General features: G+C 38.5%; 1 protein-coding gene across 5 annotated transcripts in view; it reads left to right on the forward strand.

Annotated features, from left to right (window-relative positions):
• The window catches only part of Zip48c (Zinc/iron regulated transporter-related protein 48C), a 36,974-nt gene that overhangs the window by 6,706 nt on the left and 11,459 nt on the right, over positions 1-18,809 (forward strand). For all 5 annotated transcript variants that reach the window (XM_070304384.1, XM_070304383.1, XM_070304385.1 and 2 more), the window contains exon 4: positions 85-170. In XM_070304384.1, coding sequence (XP_070160485.1) covers positions 85-170 — 86 coding nt within the window. The remainder of the gene's footprint in view (positions 1-84; positions 171-18,809) is intronic.

Genomic DNA, 18,809 nt, shown 5'->3' on the forward strand with positions numbered 1-18,809 from the left:
AATTATGCAAACTATCTTATATAGATTGTATTACGTTAATTACCAATTAAAAATAATATTTATATATTTCGATTTTTATATTAGGTACATAATATTCCTGAGGGTCTTGCAGTCGGTGTAGGCTTCGGTGCAGTAGGCAGCAGCGCATCAGCGACTTTTGAAAATGCAAGGTAAGTTATGTGCACTCTGAGAATTCATACGTAGATAGCATATCTATAGATAATACATGTATAGATAATTTGTAGCAGACAAAGAATATAATATTACATAAAAAAATACGTCGCGAACGGTTTAAAGTGAAACGCATCATTCTTGTCTTTAAAATGCTCATAAATTTTATTTAATACGAATAACGGCCTTATTTGCCAAATCTTTTATGAAATATATATTTGACAAATATCCGCATTTTCGTGTTAGAAAAAAATAATACGATACGATTTTCTTTTTTCAAGAATGATTGATATCATATGACAAACTTTGTTGTGTAAAAATGTTTTGTTGTCATATATTGGATTAAGTAATTTCGCAATAAATAGAATATTTTTTTGATTACAAACATGGATCGCGATACAAAATTTTTCATTCATATATTTGTGACTCAATATTGAGATTATGAAATTATTGCTATAAACAATTATCATGCATAGTGAGTCAAATAGTAAAAATATGATCTGCATAAGAATAACAATAATGATTAAAAATCTAATGATCAAATCTAATGACAAGAGAAAAAAAAATTTTAAACGAAAAAAATATACTTTCCCTAACTGTATGATGACGCAACAATGCTAACAGCGTTTAATAATGGCTATCTAGTATTAATGGTTTAGATCAATCTTGTCTATTTAATTGTTTGCGTCACGAAGGTTAAATGCGAAGTTAGCAAAGCGACGGATTTTAAATGTTATCATAGACATTTTATGGTCATATGCAGAACGGGAAAAAAGAATACATACTTGCTGAACAATTAAAAAATAATATTATTTTCTTTCTAATCTGTACAAATAAAACGGATTTTCGAATTTTATAAAAATATCCGATAACATCCTATCACTTTTATTTTTATCAGCGATTGAACATTCGTGATATTTGATATTTGTATCACGTTTCACAAATGCAACGCGTTATCAATAATTAATTTTGTATAATAAAATATGCAATTTATTAGAGTAATATCGTAAGATATTTATATTTTATCAATCGAAGTACTTTTACTATAATAAAAGACGATTCTCTCAAATCTTTTAATTTCTTAAGAAAGAAAGAAATTTTTATAAATGAGTAATGCACATTAACGTAATAGTGAAATAAAAATTATTAGAGAAATTATTGAATATATTATGATAGATAACAAATCTTATATTTATGAAACACGATTTGAATATATCGATTTTTTTTAAACTGTCATTCTATGTGAAAAAGTCTTCCATTTCTCTCTTTCTCTCTCTTTTAAACATCGAAATTTATATTATCCGATGTAGATCGCTTTTACCGCTCTTCGTAAAACTCACATTCCGTGCTAGATGGCAGCTGTGTAAAGTATCCGCAAAATCGAATAAGAATATAACGTTCCACGAAAGGAAGTTAAGATTAGCAGTAAGAGTAGACTACATCAGATCATTCGAGTTTAAATTGACATCATTCGGCTTACACCTCACGCCTAATTGATCGGGATTTTCAGGTGACTCTACATATATCTTTCACGTGACTTTTTCGCTATCTTTTCTGTGTTGCCACACCTTATTCGAATCCATTATCAAGTAAAGCAAGTAAGAACAGCATGATATTGCGTTCTCAAATAAAAGAGAATTCAATAAAAAAGAAAAAGAGAAAAGCAAATAAGTGTGAGTCAAATGATATCGAATCGAAACGATTCGATAAGTTCCTTCTTACCTAATATCAATACTCCTCTTGCCTTGATTTGACAATGTCTGCTATGGCTTATGTACAATATATTCTTACATGTCGATGATTCGCGAGGTCACGAGCGATTGGCGAGCCGGCCGCGGCATGGTAGGAGGTCTCCATGAATGAGCTCTATGGTGGTCGACCGCGACCGCCAGTTGGAACCGAAGTTTATTGGCTCCGGTCGGTGCCTGCGGCGCGCGAGCGCACAGGAGGGAAGGGCACGTGTGGCCCTGGAATTCGACGAGCCCTAGGCGCCGCGCATTCCATTCCAGGATCCCTCTCTCCTTCCTTCTGTCACCTACCTACCTGCCTGCCTACCTACCCACCTACCTTCCTGCCTACCTACCTACCTACCTACCTACCTACCTACCTACCTATCTTCCTGCCTACCTACCTACTTACCTACCTACCTACCTACCTACCTATCTACCTACGTACCTACCTACCTACCTACCTACCTACCTACCTACCTACCTACCTACCTACCTACCTACCTACCTACCTACCTACCTACCTACCTACCTACTTACCTACCTACCTACCTATCTACCTACCTACCTACCTACCTACCTACCTACCTACCTACCTACCTATCTATCTATCTTCTTACCTATCACGCGCCTACATGTCCCGCTTCTTCTTTCGCGCTGTTGCCTCTCGCCTCGCTCTAACTCCTTTGCGATGTCTTCGAACTCACTTTCTTCGACTCGCGTTTACTTTTCGAGAAATTTGCCGTATATCCCTCTCGATGTCTCGTCGCACGCAGTTTGCCGCCAGCTCGTTATAACCGTCAGATTCTTCTCGAGAAAGACTATCGAAATTCACAAAATGCTCCATGAGATTTCTTTCAGAAATTAGAAAGACACATTACATTGCCATAATTGATAATATACTTTGAATCGATGTACTTCATCGTAGAATATACTAGACTTTCGATTATTTCTATGATACTTTGATTAAAAAACAATTATAATTGATTTTTAATACTATGCTAAAGGTGAATCTGACCAAATATGTTTCGTGTATATTTCGTGCATTAAAACTTAGAAATGACATATGAAAGGAAAACCAAGAATGTGCTTGACAATCGCTTTTTATATGCATAACAATTTTCTTATAACTAAAAGTCAAATTTATAAAGATCGATTTTGGGAAAAAATATAGTTGGTTTTTCAGCGAAATAAATAAAAATATATACAAGTAATTAAAAATAGTAAAATAATATACAATATATACGTAAACGGCATATATTCTTAGTATAGTGTATTCTCATATATTATAATAGAATTTTTATAGAATTAGCACACACTCAATTTTTTCTGTCAATACGTGTTTTTTTTTTTTTTTTAGGAAGCTACAAATACATATGCAATATTAATTTAGCAAAAGATCTTAATGGAATATTGAGTAAGCATTGCGAAAAAAAAGATCGAGTATGCACTTATCGGTGTATTGAACGAATACGTGCACGTGGTCGTGCATGTGAAATGAAAAACATTATTTTCCGTTGATTTACTTGACTTTTGCATCATTGTTACTTAACGTATATGAATCGACATGCAATTCGCATAGCACTTCCTATACACGGAAAAGGATGGGCGCTGTTTCTGACGACTTATTTACTATCGTAACGTGATTCGCGAGCGGATATGTGACATCGCGTTTATACATGTATCGCTTCTGTACAACGGTCGGTGTTGACTAAGCAACCTTTCTCCGTATCGCTAGTTGCGTTGAGAATTAAATGCTGGTTTGTACAAGCAAGTTGTTTCCTCTTCATATATAGGATGTTAGAAAAAAGATTGAAAACTTAAAAAATGATAATCAATTTTAAAAATAATGATCACGATAATTATTATCGATAATGACCTACTCGTTTAATTTTTTCTAAATTTTATTTTGCCAAGCTTGTAGAATGTATTTGATCCTTTTCAATTTCATTAAGAAACGTATTAAAGCATTGTTTCATATCTAATCATCCGATTAATCACAAGCATTATCTGAAATATAATATTATAAATTATCTTTTCCTTTTTCTCTTTCTCTCTCTCATTTTTTCACCACAATAAAATCATGATACTAGGAAATGTTTTAAATTATTATATAGATCGAGAAATTTTTTTTGATGATTATTATATATTTTAATAATGATTGTTATTCTTTTGTGATTTTTCAAACATGTGCCACCAATAATTACAATCCTACGAAGTAAATTTGAATTCGGATACATGAAGCAAATCATTTGTTAATTGTTGCTTTAATGTCGTTCGATTTTCAAGCTCTTGCACTATACAGTGCATGATCTGTGCGTATATATATATATATATATATATATATATATATATATATATATATATATATATATAAACTAATTTAACATCAGATGCGCCGACACACGATGCAGAATGGCATTCCAGTGCATTCAAATGACGATGATCGCGAGAGCGACGTGGCCCTGGGCCCCGGAATCCCGCGGCGTCGGTGGTGAAGGGCACCATTAAGAATCTGTAGATGAATGGATCGCGTCTTTTGCGCGATTTTCTTCTCTCGCTTTTCTTTCCTAATAACTAAAAAAATAACTTATGCGATATAAGATCATTGATCTTACTATCATATCATATAGTATGCATGATATTCTGCTAAATAACGTTAAAACATTATTTAACAATCGCGATAAAAAAATCGCGAGTGCTTAATTACGCGATTTAATGTGAAATTGAGTAACGCGAACCGCCGTTTCTGGCGATAATGAAGATAAGAGCGTTCTGGGCAACGGTTAAAAACGTCAATGAGAAACCGGGCAATTAATACTGTAACGAATGCAGGAATTTTCATCACGACTAAAGTCTAACCTGGGAATACTGGTGCCTTTTGCGTCGCTCTCGCGAGATAATTAGCACCGTCACCTTAAAAGCGATCAAATAAGCGGCGGTAATAAGTCGCGCGATAGCCGACATCCATTTCGGAAGTGAAACTTCCCACGGTGTTGTACGCTCCGTTATTGGTAAGTTCTAATAAGAGAGAAATTCTGACGACGGCATGCAACATCGTGCTTTGTAACGCTTTCGATGCTATTGAGCTAGAGAGCGAGTAGTAGTTGATCCTCTATTCGAATGCGCTGTGTATGTGTGTGTAAGAGAGAGAGAGAGAGAGAGAGAGAGAGAGAGAGAGAGAGAGAGAGAGAGAGAGAGAGAGAGAGAGACATGCTCTTAATGCTCGTTTGGAAAAATCATTCAGCCTTGGACGACCCTAGCCCATACCCTTTTCTGTCTCGACCAGTTCATAACGAACGACATACCATTCTCACGACGATTGCGATTAACCCCCTTGGTCCTGCATATATTTTCAGCTGCATTATATGCTCGCGCAGTAGAGTTCGCTTGTATGTACAGAATGTCCCTGGTTTGCTTCTAACTTGTGTATGAATAATTACGAAGAGTGCTTGAAAAGATGTAATCTTGGAGCTACAAGTTTACTAAATTAATTATTCTGCTAATTAATTTATTAACTGTAAATTTTAATTTTCTCGATTAAAAGAGATATATTACACACACATTTAAATTGAAGATTACTCTTAAAAACTACAATAATCTTACTGAAATCTGTTTAAATTATTTGTAATTTCTTGTTTTATATTTAATTAATAAGAAATACGATGGATCCAAGAGACTCCGAAAAAAGAAAATATAGGATAAAAAATGCAACTGGTTCTTCTACTCTAAAAAGAAAAGAAATTATCTCGATATAATAATACATATACATTATAGACATTATATAAGCATCGCGATCCTATGACTAAACTCGAGTTTCCCGTCCATAAATCACACTATCGATTTGCAATATCCGCAACGGATAGAATAAAAAAGGCTCGAAGGAGACCGTTGTTACACACCGTGTACCGGTCAAGGAGAACGTCGTTAAAACGGTGTCGTTATGGAAATGAAATTTTTGCGCAACTCGAGCGACAGGTCCGACTGTTGGTCAGCGGCAGACTTGATCTACGTTCATATCGCGTCCTTTTCAAGGAAACGTAATTCCTTGCGGTGGCGGAGGTGGGAATGAATTCCGGTGCGCTACGGCGCTGAAAGAATCATGAATGAAATGTTTCGCAGTTTCTGTTGCCTCAGCAATATTGCAGAACGACCGACGGAGATGCGACAAGAAACCGAGGAAAAAAGAGAGAGAGAGAGAGAGAGAGAGAGAGAGAGAGAGAGAGGCGTTAGTGAATAGATGGAAAGGCAGCCGAGGCAAATTCGCGCTCGTCGTAAGCTGCTCAAGGAGATCCGGTACTGACTCACTATTTACAAGTGCTATGCGAATTTTTCGCACAATGATTGCCCAATGTTTAATTCTTTTCTCTTTATCTATACTTTTTCTAGAAATTCTGATATTTCTATCGATAATCTATAGCAACTTATCTATAGCAACTTAATCTATAGCGTTTCGAATTTTATCATAAATTGATAAAATTCTTATATAAATGAAAGATAAATATAACTGCGAATAATATAATCCTAGTAAATGTGATTTTCTAGATTTTAATTTTAAACAATTAGACTACAAAAGTTGCTCGCAGAATGTGTATTAAAAGAAGGAAAATATCAGTTTTTTCAATTCATTCTATATGAGATGATTGTTAAAATGAACATCATCGCCAATGTGATATTTGATACTCATTACTTTGCGATAACGTAAAGTAGCATCCTTTATCATAACTGCGAAAATATATATTTTTTTAAGGATCCATTCTCTCCGAAATTTATTTACGGCGCGTCGTAAATGCGGACATGCGGCGTTACGGATCACCGTAGGCGGAGTACGATCGCACAAAGGGCGCGAGAGGATCTGATTTGTATACACACTGGCCCTTATTCTTTCTCCTCTTCCTTCTCCTTCTCCGTTAGTCCTACTCGTCCTTTTTTTACGGGGCTGCTTCTGGACAAAGTGAGAAAGTGAGAGAACGACGAGGATGAGAGGAACGAGAGAGCGTGTGTAAAAACGCGGAGGAACCGCGGGCTCCTCCAAGTCGCTGCGCCACGTAGATGAGGTGGTGCTATGTTAAACATGGCGCCGGACAAAGCTGCCGACGAAACCATCTCATTTCGGTGCTATCCTCTCTCAGCTGCCTTATTATATACCGGCCGACCGGCGCTCAGTGCGTTCCTTCTTTCTTTCATCCTTCCTCCCTTGGTATATCTTTCCGTTCTTTTATTCCTTTCTTTTTACCTCTACGCCTTGTATCGGACCCTTCTTTTACTTCTTCTCCTTCTACCCCCGATCCCTCTCCCTCGTTCACCAAAATCTACCTTCCTCCAACGTCGTTCTTCCTCTTTCCTTTATCTTCATTCTGTTCTCGTTTCTTCTCGATATCCCATGCACGTCCAATGTGAGATACGCCATAAAGATCGAGATAGCGAGCTCTTGATTTTTTTCGATATTGCTATATTTATCTTCAATGACGTCTTGGATTTTTTAAATTTATATCACAGGTTTGTCTCCGAATGCGAAAGTAAACGCTCTCTCCTTTTTTTCCAGCGAAAATCTCGGATATAAATAGAGTGCCTGCTTTCATCGTGTTAAACATCGCGATGATGTATTTTTTTAATTGACTTTTTTTAACAAAAATGTTGAAGTGCCAATTGTGAGTAATAAAAGATGAAAGAAAGAATTTAAACTGAAAATGTAATATTTAAGTAATAAAATGTTCGTTTAATCTCAAATGGACTTTATAACAATTTTAATTCGTGATATTATAATATTTAGATATTTAAGAGAGAGAATGTTTTAGATATTTGTTTCTTACATGCAATAATATTTCGTCGCGCCAACGTTTAACCGACGATGTCTACAAAATTGACATTAATTTCGAAGCATGACTAAGTATAACGGCATCGATTAATGAATTTTGACTACCGTTGAACATTTTCCGGCGTTCTATTTTGCGACGCCAGGCTTGTTACGATTCTCTGTAAAGCCCGAACTCGTACTTCTAATCTCCGTCGTGGGTACTTTGCAGCTTATCTCACGCGGAAAACCAATTCTGACGTACGCTAATAGCGACGGAAGTCTACTACGATATACTACTTCCCGCTTAGGCTCTCTGCACAGTGGGATGAACGTACGCGCGTGTTAGGCACAAATACAGTCATGCCGTGTTAACCGAGAGCTCCAGCCCTAACTCGGAGAGGCTCGTGCGTGTCGAAGTAATTTCTGTTGTCGGCGAGAGACCAACCAGTTCCTCGAATATCGTTCTCGATCTTGTGCCCGTCGGCATGTAAATTACGGGGGACGTTTCTTCCTTTACCGATACGCCGCCAAAATGTCACGCATCGCGCTTCCGAATTCATCGTCTTTCGCGGCTATATGTCAGATTATTGCATGTAATTTTTTTCGTAATTTTTTTTTTCTCTCTCTCACGTGATGCACATAACGCGATTGTTGTTAAAAATATTATTGATCTCGCGATGCAAAACAACGGAAGAGAAAAATTACTTCTAATTTCTCGTTCTTTTGATATCTTAACACAATATAATCGCGTTAACTCTTTCGGATCGTGAAACAACGTACGCGAGGATACAAAATAAGAAAACGGAGAAAAAGAATTGGATATCGACAACGTTAATGAGAATTGTGTAGATGAACACTCATTAGCACTCAAGTGCTCGTTCGCTGCGTTTTACGACATTCGCGAAGATACAAGCTTACGCGCGTTATAATCGCGAATGCGGGCCAAGAATGAGGATATTAAATCAGAGACGTCGAAGTTATACACGCGTATTTACATAATATTTGCATTTAATGATATTGCAGCGACATATTGCAGACAGATTGCCACTTCGCGAGCAAGATATAAGTAGTAGATAAAAAACGCGTGTACATATAAAGATTTTTTCAATTTTTTTTTTTTTAAATGCTGATTATTCTTTTTAAAATTGCGCTATGACTGTTAATTATAAAGAAATTCGAGAAAATATTTTATTTGACTTGTATATACAACAATCTCGACCTTTCCGTTATGACGTTGTCACCAGATGTTTCCAATTAGTTTTCAATTAATTTTTAAATCTCTTTCGAAACGAAAGAAATTTATTAAAACACGTGGATTAAAAATATTTTGAGACACATTGCTTTTATAATTTAAAAATATATTAGTTTCCTTATTGAAATTCCTAAGGAATTTTTTAGCGAAAATCGAACGATCGCAGATCAAGTAGTGGGATCTCTGAGCCTTTTCAGGGCCCAATACGCCTTTACCGCGGTCTCGCCTTTTTTTTTTTTCGAGGATTCCCCCGATTGCCTCATTATTCCATGAAACGCGATTACGCCGATAAGCATCTCTTCCCGGTTTTACCGGTGCACTTTATAATCATTCATTATAATCATCCCGGCTGTTCACGAGTCGAGCGATTCTGAGAAGGGGGACTCGCGAGACGTTCTCTATAAGCTAGTGACATTCCACGCTGATACTTTTCTAATCTCGTATTTCGCGTTCACGCGTCCTTTCGCCTCCCTTCCCTTCATCTTGCCGATAACTTTTTCTTCGTTCCTTCTTCGTTCTTCTCCCTACTTCCTCTTCCAATCGTTGTTGCAGCGGCGCAAGATACTAAAATCCGGCTTTAGAATTTATATCGGCCTCGCGACACCTGCTGCACTTTACCGCGTCACAGATTTCTCAATAATTATGTCATGCCTAATGTACGATACACGTGCCGATACAAATCTTAATTTATTAATCATCGATTCATGAAATACTTGTGTAATTTTTGAGCCTTTCACATTTCTTGAATTAAGAACCTGTCATAATGCTTTTAATGAATTATAATATATTCAATATCAACTTTTTTTATAGCTTACATACAATATAATGTAATAATTGTAAAAACATTTAACATAATTATATAAAGGCGATCCTAGATAAATATGATATTTATACTGTATGCTATCATTGATATGTTACGTAAAACATTCCGTCACTGTCTTAAATCTAATAAAGAATAACATATACATACGATATTATTTTTTAAATGTTAGATTATAGGCAATAAACTTAATAAATAACATAAATATAATTTATATGTTTCGAACATATATATACACACACACTTTACTTTAATAAAATTGAAAGGATCATCCATAAATTCTTTATAAGATATGTAATATGTTTCCATTTTTCAATGGAATTCAATTTTATGTTTCCATTATTATTTAAGCAATTGAATATTTTTGCTAGATTTTTTGCATGCCGCACGTTAATGGATTTATATAGTTAATCAAAGTTTAACTAATTCTCTCTTTTCAATAAAACAGGAAATTAGTCGAATCTCGATTAAATTTTAACCAACAGCCCGCAGAGGAATTTGTCGTTGGTCGACTACGTTAACGTTCGAACGATTACCGGAGTCCCATGCATATCGAGTTGCATTTCAACAATTTCCTTCTTTTCGGAGCGACAAGAGCCATCGACCGTGCCATGTCGTGGCGTTTCGTCGCGTTTCGTCGATCAGTAAGCGCGTCTTCTAGGAGAGCACCTGACAGTCGCTCTGACGACGCGCTTACGTTGATCGCCTGGACTCGCCACCGCGCTCCAGCTTCTTCGCTCTTTCGCTCTCTTCGTTGCGCGTGTGCGCGCGGGCCGATGCACCGGCGCGACGCGGTGCAACGTCTTTGCAATGTCTGGAATGTGGCGGCATTACGCATGCGCGCCGTATCCCTTACTCGGAACAGACGAACAGCCGGATCCGTTATGTCCCTCGACGACGACCTCACGATCGTCTGCGGGGACTTAACCGAGACCTGCGGTCCACGTTTCTCTCTCTCTCTCTCTCTCTCTCTCTCTCTCTCTCTCTCTCTCTCTCTCTCGTTCGTCTTCCTTATCTTTCTTTCTCTTTTCCTGCCGCAAAGACACCAATTTTCTAACGCGAGATGCACACCGTCGACGACGACGACGACATCGTCGCTGTTGCAATGCGGGAGACACCTGTTTTACCTTACCTTACCTGGCCTTCATTGCTACTCGCCGGTGATTAATCTTATTCGCCACATACCACGATAGGCGAAGAACTCGGAGCGCCAATCCCTCTCTCGACGATTAGACACGATCGACTAATGCGAGTTAATTGATTCCGGTTGCGAGTGCTGATGGTGTATTACTTGATCGAGAATAATAGAGAAGCGCGAGATATAATAAAGCGCTAAATTACGCGGGGCGCATTTCACCGTGATGAATAATCGAACAATGTCACAATCAATTAATGCGATACTTAGTATTCTTATCTACGCAGCTTCCAAATATATCTGTATACTAAATCTGTGTGTAAATGTGAAGGCACGCAAAAGATTAAAAATAACTTATCATATTAAAACTTCGAAGAGTTATAACGATTCGAGAAACGATAGGGGGAGAAAAGAAAATGATAAAATTTTTAAGCGCTAGATGAAATACGCATTAAGCGATAAAGAATTAACATATTAGCGTAAGAAAGCGGAAGAAATATTTCTACGTTGAGGGTACAGAATCGAATCGCGATCGAACGCGCTACTCGCATCACGAGACGAACGTTAACAGCGGCGGCGGCGGCGGCGGCGGCAGCATCGGGGTTGATCTTACGGTCTTATGGTTTTATGGCGTTAGACCGTAGCCGGTGGCCCCCCTCCCTTCTCCCCCCCCCTTCCTCTTCCCCCGGAACTCACGGAGCTGAGAAGAGCCCGAGAGCTCGCCTTGGCGTTGGTGGAATGCGGGACGGGCAAATCGCGGTCGGCCCGCTTGCGCCTCGTTCCCATGCATTCCTTACTGCCCCTCTCGCCCCACCGCGCTCTCTCTCGCTCTCTCTCTCTCTCTCTCTCTCTCTCTCTCTCTCTCTCTCTCTCGTCCCGGGCCTTCCTCTTTCTCTTTTCCACTCCTCTTCGCTGTCTCGATTTGTCCCTCTTCTCTTTTTCTCGCTTCTTCGTTCTCTTACACGGATACGCCGCGCTCACTCTTCACCTCTACGCGCTCGACGCTTCATCTCGTTCCTCTCTTTCCTCTGTCTTCCTTTAATATACATGTATACATATGACACATATACACTACAAACGAAGATTTCGTCTCCTTTTCCTCTTCCTTTCCCGCTCGCCTCTTTTTTTCATTTTCAGATTCCACTCTGTGTCTCCCGCGTGGGCACACGCGAATTCGCGAGCCTTTCCTCTCCCCTTTCTCCCTCATCTTTTTCCTCCGTCCCCCGATTCCCCGTCTCGACGTTTACGCATGCGTATATGTACGTACGTACATGCGTACGTGTAAACACGCGCACACGATAGACGTCATTCTCTATCTGAAACTCTTCCTTATATATCTCTCTTTTTCTCTCTTTTTCGCGGATCTATATTCGCGCGCGCGGCCGAATCCTTGCACCAACACATCCTTGTCTCTCCCTCGGAACCAAACCATCCTACCTCGTCCTGTTCTTCGATTTCCTTCTGCTTCTCGTTGAACACGCTTCTTTAACCGAGCCGAACTCCGTCGCGGCAAAGAAAGCCTCGTCATGGCATCTTAACCGATCGACTCGTGCCCAACGGGCAACATTGTTGCGCGAATCAGGCCGAGGAAATAAATATTGAGAGATGAAGCAATATTGTGCCGTGTTATACACGTCGCTTTCTTATATTGTTATATTGATCTTCATTTTATTCGAACTCTATAATTATCTGTCGATAATGATATATTGTCCAATAATATTTGTAGATTCAGCTGATCTACTGACATAATCTTGAATATATATAAATTTCTTTTGTATATATTCGAATATATTTAAATATATATATATATATATATATATATATATATATATATATATATATATTAATTTTGATTTAAAAAATTCTAAAAGATAATGCTTTTATCTAGTTTTTTAATTTATATATATATACACATTTGTATATTTTTAATCAATATTTAATATAAAATTCTTCATGATATGATTAAAAAAATGGTGTCATTGTTATAGTTAATATCGAGAAAATTGTAATAGCAAATTGTATAAATATCAGCAACAGATTATTGCAAAGTGTGCAGTATATATCGTACAAGTGTATATTTTCGCGCAGTATTAGCTGCTTACGTTCTGCGTCCTGTAGCGAGGAGCGAGGATAGGTGTTGCCACGTAAGGACAACCGCGGCTTTATGGAATTCAAGATGGCGTCCACGGTGCGTCCAACAGAGTTACAGCGACCACCATATTAGTACTAACAAACTTTTGAGCCGGCATGCATGGTCTATTAATTTATGCCACAATATCCGGCTTGATTTCTAATTTTTTATTCCATTAGTAAAAAATTAACAATGTCAGTTTAGTATCACGATCGGACTTTGGCTTTGCATTTTAATGTGTTTTTACAAATTTATCGATAGTGATTTTAATTTTACAATATTACCGTTTTTTTACAACCCTGATTTTTTTTCCTTGTCTTTTCTCGTTTCGTGGAGGAAGGAGCGATGAGAGTTCGGACAATTTCGCGTTTTTCCTCGCGAAAAGATCATCTAAATCGCCGATCTGTAGTCGGCCCGGATCTTGAATGTGCGTAGATAACGGTACGAAAGCGTGGCACGTGTGCCGAAATACACGCAAGCAACTTTTTTTTGCTTCGAGATGACCGACCCGGTCAGATCTCTTTTTTTCTACTAGGAGAAATCCGCGGTCTTTCACGCGAGACGGCTCGACGCCAGCATATATTCCACGTGTGAAACATCTCTTTTAATTAATCTCGCTTTAATAGTATGAACCAATAAATAACGGAAAGTATAAAAATTATTTTTCCTATCGTTTGATAATTTTATGAAAGTAATTATGCGAAATTTTGAATTTACATTCAAGCCAAGGATAACGAATTACTTGAACTGTCGTTGAGAAATTTTATGAATGAATAGCCGTCTGTTAGCCTCTTTCTCACCGTCACGTATCTCGCATAACAAGATCCGGCGGACCATCAACATGATAAAACACTTTCAAATCTACGCACAAGCGACATTCGAAGAAAAAGAGATACCGGGCTAATGGCTTTTCTAAACAACAAACGCCGTATTATGCGAAAATTAAGATAACCATTCGTTTGTTGTTAATTTCTTTATCGAGTACCAGACAAAAATATGCCGTGAGTTTCAGTTGGAAAATTTTTCTGCAGCGATACTGCATAGATTAAATTTAGGGAATTTATATTTTACTTGGCAAATTTGTGAATTTTTATAAGCTATTGAAATTCATAAATTTTATCGATTTTTAATTAACGTTTATCACGTTTGTGTTTCCCTGTGCGGATATTTTATTCGAAAGGATATTACTACTATTTCTGTTAAACTGCAAAATTTTACAGACAAGAAGTATACAGAAAAAGACAAAAGACGTACTAGATTGAAAAACTTATTTTTATTTGTATTTGCGTAAAAAAGATTCAAGTTTAAATTTCCTTAAAATGCCTTTTAAATTAAATAATCATTTTGTAAATTTCTCTTCTCTTTCTATTCCATTCTATCTCGGTCAAATATCCATCGTCACGTCATCGATTTTTTACTCACGCTACACGAAATTTTAATTAAGATGGCCATGCGAAAGAGAACTGGCAGATTTCACTAGAAAAATTCCATCCTGAAAACTCGTCATGGATTTACGCGCGTATCGACTTACTCGCCAATACTTTCTCCCGGATCCTGAGAACTCTCCGCGCGAAGTATTCCTCGGCCCGGCATCCTCTACTCCCTGTAAGAGAGCTCTCAGCCTCCCCATTCCTAAGGTTATCTACCCGACTTCTCATGTATTTTCCTTCGTTTACCGTCCTTTGCTCGGTCCGGCTGCTGCATTGCGCTCTTTTGCGGCCTCGTGTTAACATGCAGTCGCGTCTGCATCGCTCGCGCCGGCACGAAAGGATAACTTTGCTAATAGGCAGATTAGCAACGCATAAATGTTATGGCAATATGATCAGCATTAAGAAAAGGTTGATGCTAATTGATACGTTGTATAATATATACTTCACTCTCGTCAAGTAATATGAAGTTTACGTTGTCAATAAATTAAAAGATTAATTAAAAACTTGTCAAAATAAATATGACAACCATCTCACTTTTCTAAATAATGTTTACTCGTTTCGGAGAACACTCCGAGAGAGAGAGAGAGAGAGAGAGGTATAATATTATAAATGGCATCTTCGTCTTTCTCAGTCGTATATATGAGCAATTTAACAATGAAAATAATAAAATGCCAAGTAATTGTTGTTCAAGCATCGCTGCGCGAACAACCGTCGCGCGCGAATTTTGTTCCGTCGATCTCAAAGCTATTTGATAGACGGAATCGAGAGTAGGGAGGCCCTGACCGTGCAAAGCGGAAAGAAGTCGGGAAGGAAAAGAAGCCCCGAATCACCGGCGATGATAGCGCGCGTCGAAGGGCCCGCGATAAGGTAGTGGGGTACTCAAGGAAGAAGATAACCGTACTCACGCTACAACGGCGAGGAGAAGGAGCGACGATACACGATCAGACACAACATACACATACACATAGATAAACACAACATCGCGGGTATAAGTGATGGCGAGAGGAGACGGGCGGGCGAGAGGACGATCGTTCTCGGAACTCGGATGACCTCCCCCGATGCGAACAGCCGGACTCGACGGGTTAACTGTACAACCACTTATGTACCTCGACGCCGCAGGAATGCGGCGACGATGATGCCGTCGTCGCATGAAATAACGCGCGACATGTCGCGGTACGACATACCTCTCGCCGGAGACCCTGAGGGCCCGCGCGAGAGGACGATCGCCCTGTTCGCAAGAGCACGGATCGTGTCATTCATTCACCTGTGTTGCCTCTACCGCTCTCTCATCACCGTATATCGTCTATCGATCTCGTTGTCGTTCCTCTCCTGCCATTCGTATTGATCTATTGTGTCTTGTAAATCTCGATCGCCGAAAAAATCCATTGCGTTGCATCTGGATCGCTCGATCTTAAGTTTTTTCTACTTCAGGCCGATTCGCTCGCGTTCAATCGGCGATTACACATTTTTGCGAATGCGTGTATTAATTTATCGCGATAGTAACGGCAACATTCTTGCAAGAACGTGTCGGAGGTGGGCATTTTTATTAAGATGGCAAGAATTTTATTTTCTTCACAAGATAATCCCGCTTTCCGAATAATACCATATGTATTGGTCTTTACTAAATTCGCGAAATATCTCTCTCGGAGAAGAGGACAGGTCTCTATTACCTCATTGTTTGAGTGTCGATGATAACAAGGCCATAAGACATAAACAATAGCGCGTTATTGTTTACGCCGTCAAGGCCGCATACCATGTTATTGATAATTCGTAGCCGAAAAAATATTTTGCGTACTATAACAATATATATATATATATATATATATACACAAAATATTAAATTTATACAAGAAAATTTTAAATTAATTTTAAATATTTTAAAGGTAAATTTTTTCGCAGTTCCGGTTTTTTATTTAGAGTCCTGGGTGTAGCATCTCACGAGATATGAAAGAAATTTTTAACATTTTTATGCTCAAATAACTAATATTGACAGAGATATCGAGATTTTTTTATCATTTTTGTCTATTATTATTTATAAAAACTAAATTGCGCATTTTATAATATTTTATATAACACACACACACACACACACATATATATAAAATATTCTTATAATATGCCGTGAGCAGCTCTCATCGAGATATTAACTGTTAAAAAGATATATTAAATCAATACTCTCAAGTATTGTCATCTCTTTTCCGATGCTGATTATCCCGACGCTGCGCTGTGCATTATTTTATATCAATAAAAGTCTATCATAACTGAGCGACTTGACAATTCAAATATTAAGTGTATGTGTAATTTTTATTTAATTTATTTTGTAAAAACGGAGAACTAGACTTATGTAAATAATTATATACACAAAATAAATGGCGCTTATAATGTTTTAGTAGAGATAAAAAAATATATTATCTTAAAAACAAAAATGATCATAGAATTGCGCAAGAAAATACTAATTATATATTTAAAATAATAATTGTAAATTTAATTATTTGTAGGATTAATTTACATTTCTCAACACGAAGAACAGGAATTTATATTATTCGTCAAGCCGCAATGTGTATGATCGCTAGCAACGAGATGACTCTTATTAGCCCTACGAATTATTCTCGCTATAGCGTGCACTTCGTCCGGTGCTCATGAATATCGGATTACGGGAGCTAGATCGCGGAAGATCTTCGTTACCGCGTTCCATGTACCAGAACCGAAGGGTTTTTCTTCGTTTCGCGCGCTCGCGCGCATGGTTCTGTCCGATCCGGTCGAGCCATTCATTCGAATAGTTAGTCTCCTCCGTGAAACCCGGTACCGTTTTCTCGTTTCTTATGGGTCTTAGAATTAGATCGTCTCCCTAACTCAACGGTCTCTCGACGAGTTTCCCGTTCTTCAATTCAACTCCGGCCATGGGATTCTCGCGAGGTCTCAGATTCCAGTTTTATAGGAATACTATATTACGCCGATTCTGAGCATCTCTCATTGAATCTGTACCGATAGAGAGAAAGGGAGGAACAACACTGATGTATTCATTGCTATAACTCCAGAGCCGGATTATAATTGATTTTGCAATTAACTTGGAAGAAAATTTAATCTCGGCGACAATCGCGAGGAAATCGTTCCGTTGTATTTTAATAATTCTCCGTTTTACTGCTGTAAAGATGCAAAATTATCGTCAAAGAAACTTATCCTCCGCTGAAAATATTCTCCTGCATAATTCGACAAATAATCAACGATCGATTCATCCGAGTTTCGAACACGAAAAGTTCAACCTGCGTATCGGACTCGCTCGCGGAATAGTGAATGGGAAGGACTCTTCGTCGCGAGATTGGCAAACCGCGAGGTCGAGAGCGCTCAGCGCGATGATATTCCGAAGATGAGGAGAATTCCGCGTGCAATATGCAAGATATCCCGCTGGCTTGTGGGCCGGTATGAGTGTTAGACTGTGTACGCGATCTCGTCGTTCATTCACCTGTTACGTCTCTCTCTCCCGCTGTTCCTTTCCTTCCCTCTCTCTCTCTCTCTCTCTCTCTCTCTCTCTCTCTCTCTCTCTCTCTCTCCCTCTCTCTCTTTGCCTGCCTTTCTCCCTCATACTTCGACGTGATTCTACCATGTTATTACTTGGACCATAGATCACGCTTGGCGGTCCGCGAGGTCGCGGAAAAGAGAGACAGAGATGAAGCGAGGTCGAGGAAAAAGGTTACAACGAAGCTAACTCCCCGTGTCCCCTTCTGTATCGATCGTGTCGCTAACGTACCGTTTGATTATTTTGACGAATAATGTACAGTGCTTTTCTTTTTTTTCTAACGCGTTTCTTTTTATTTGTTTAAAAAAAAAAAGATTCATCCTTCTAATTATGTTTGAGAATTAATTAACAGTTAAATGTATAGTCATGTTAATTTATATCATTTATATGTGAATGGTCTCTAGTCGATAGACACACACCCAATCCCACATGCATACATACAATTAATATCATAATAATTAATTGTCAATATTAATGACACGTTGCATTACATCAATTTATTCGCGGCCGTTTCTCCGATAATTTTATGTCGTTGCCAGACGTTATATAGCCTGCGTAACTGGAAGCGAAACTCGAGACTTTGTCGTTCATTGACATCTTATTTATGAGCGGCGATCCTGGTCGAGTAAGCTTTGCCACTCTCCGGCAAAGCATGAAAGAGCGAGCGGTATACACCGGCTGGATCTAGGAAGGCTCGCGGCTCTCCGAGCGCTCCGCTCCGCTCGCGAACATGGAAAAATCCGGGGAATGTCGAAGTCGTCGACCAGTTTCAAGAACTCACGGCTATGCCGGTGCGGGGTGTGTGTATACGTGTGTGTATACGTGTGTG

Source organism: Polyergus mexicanus, unplaced genomic scaffold (assembly GCF_030449975.1).
Source record: "Polyergus mexicanus isolate NDT 795.1 unplaced genomic scaffold, iyPolMexi1.0 SCAF_11, whole genome shotgun sequence".
Lineage (NCBI taxonomy): Eukaryota > Metazoa > Arthropoda > Insecta > Hymenoptera > Formicidae > Polyergus > Polyergus mexicanus.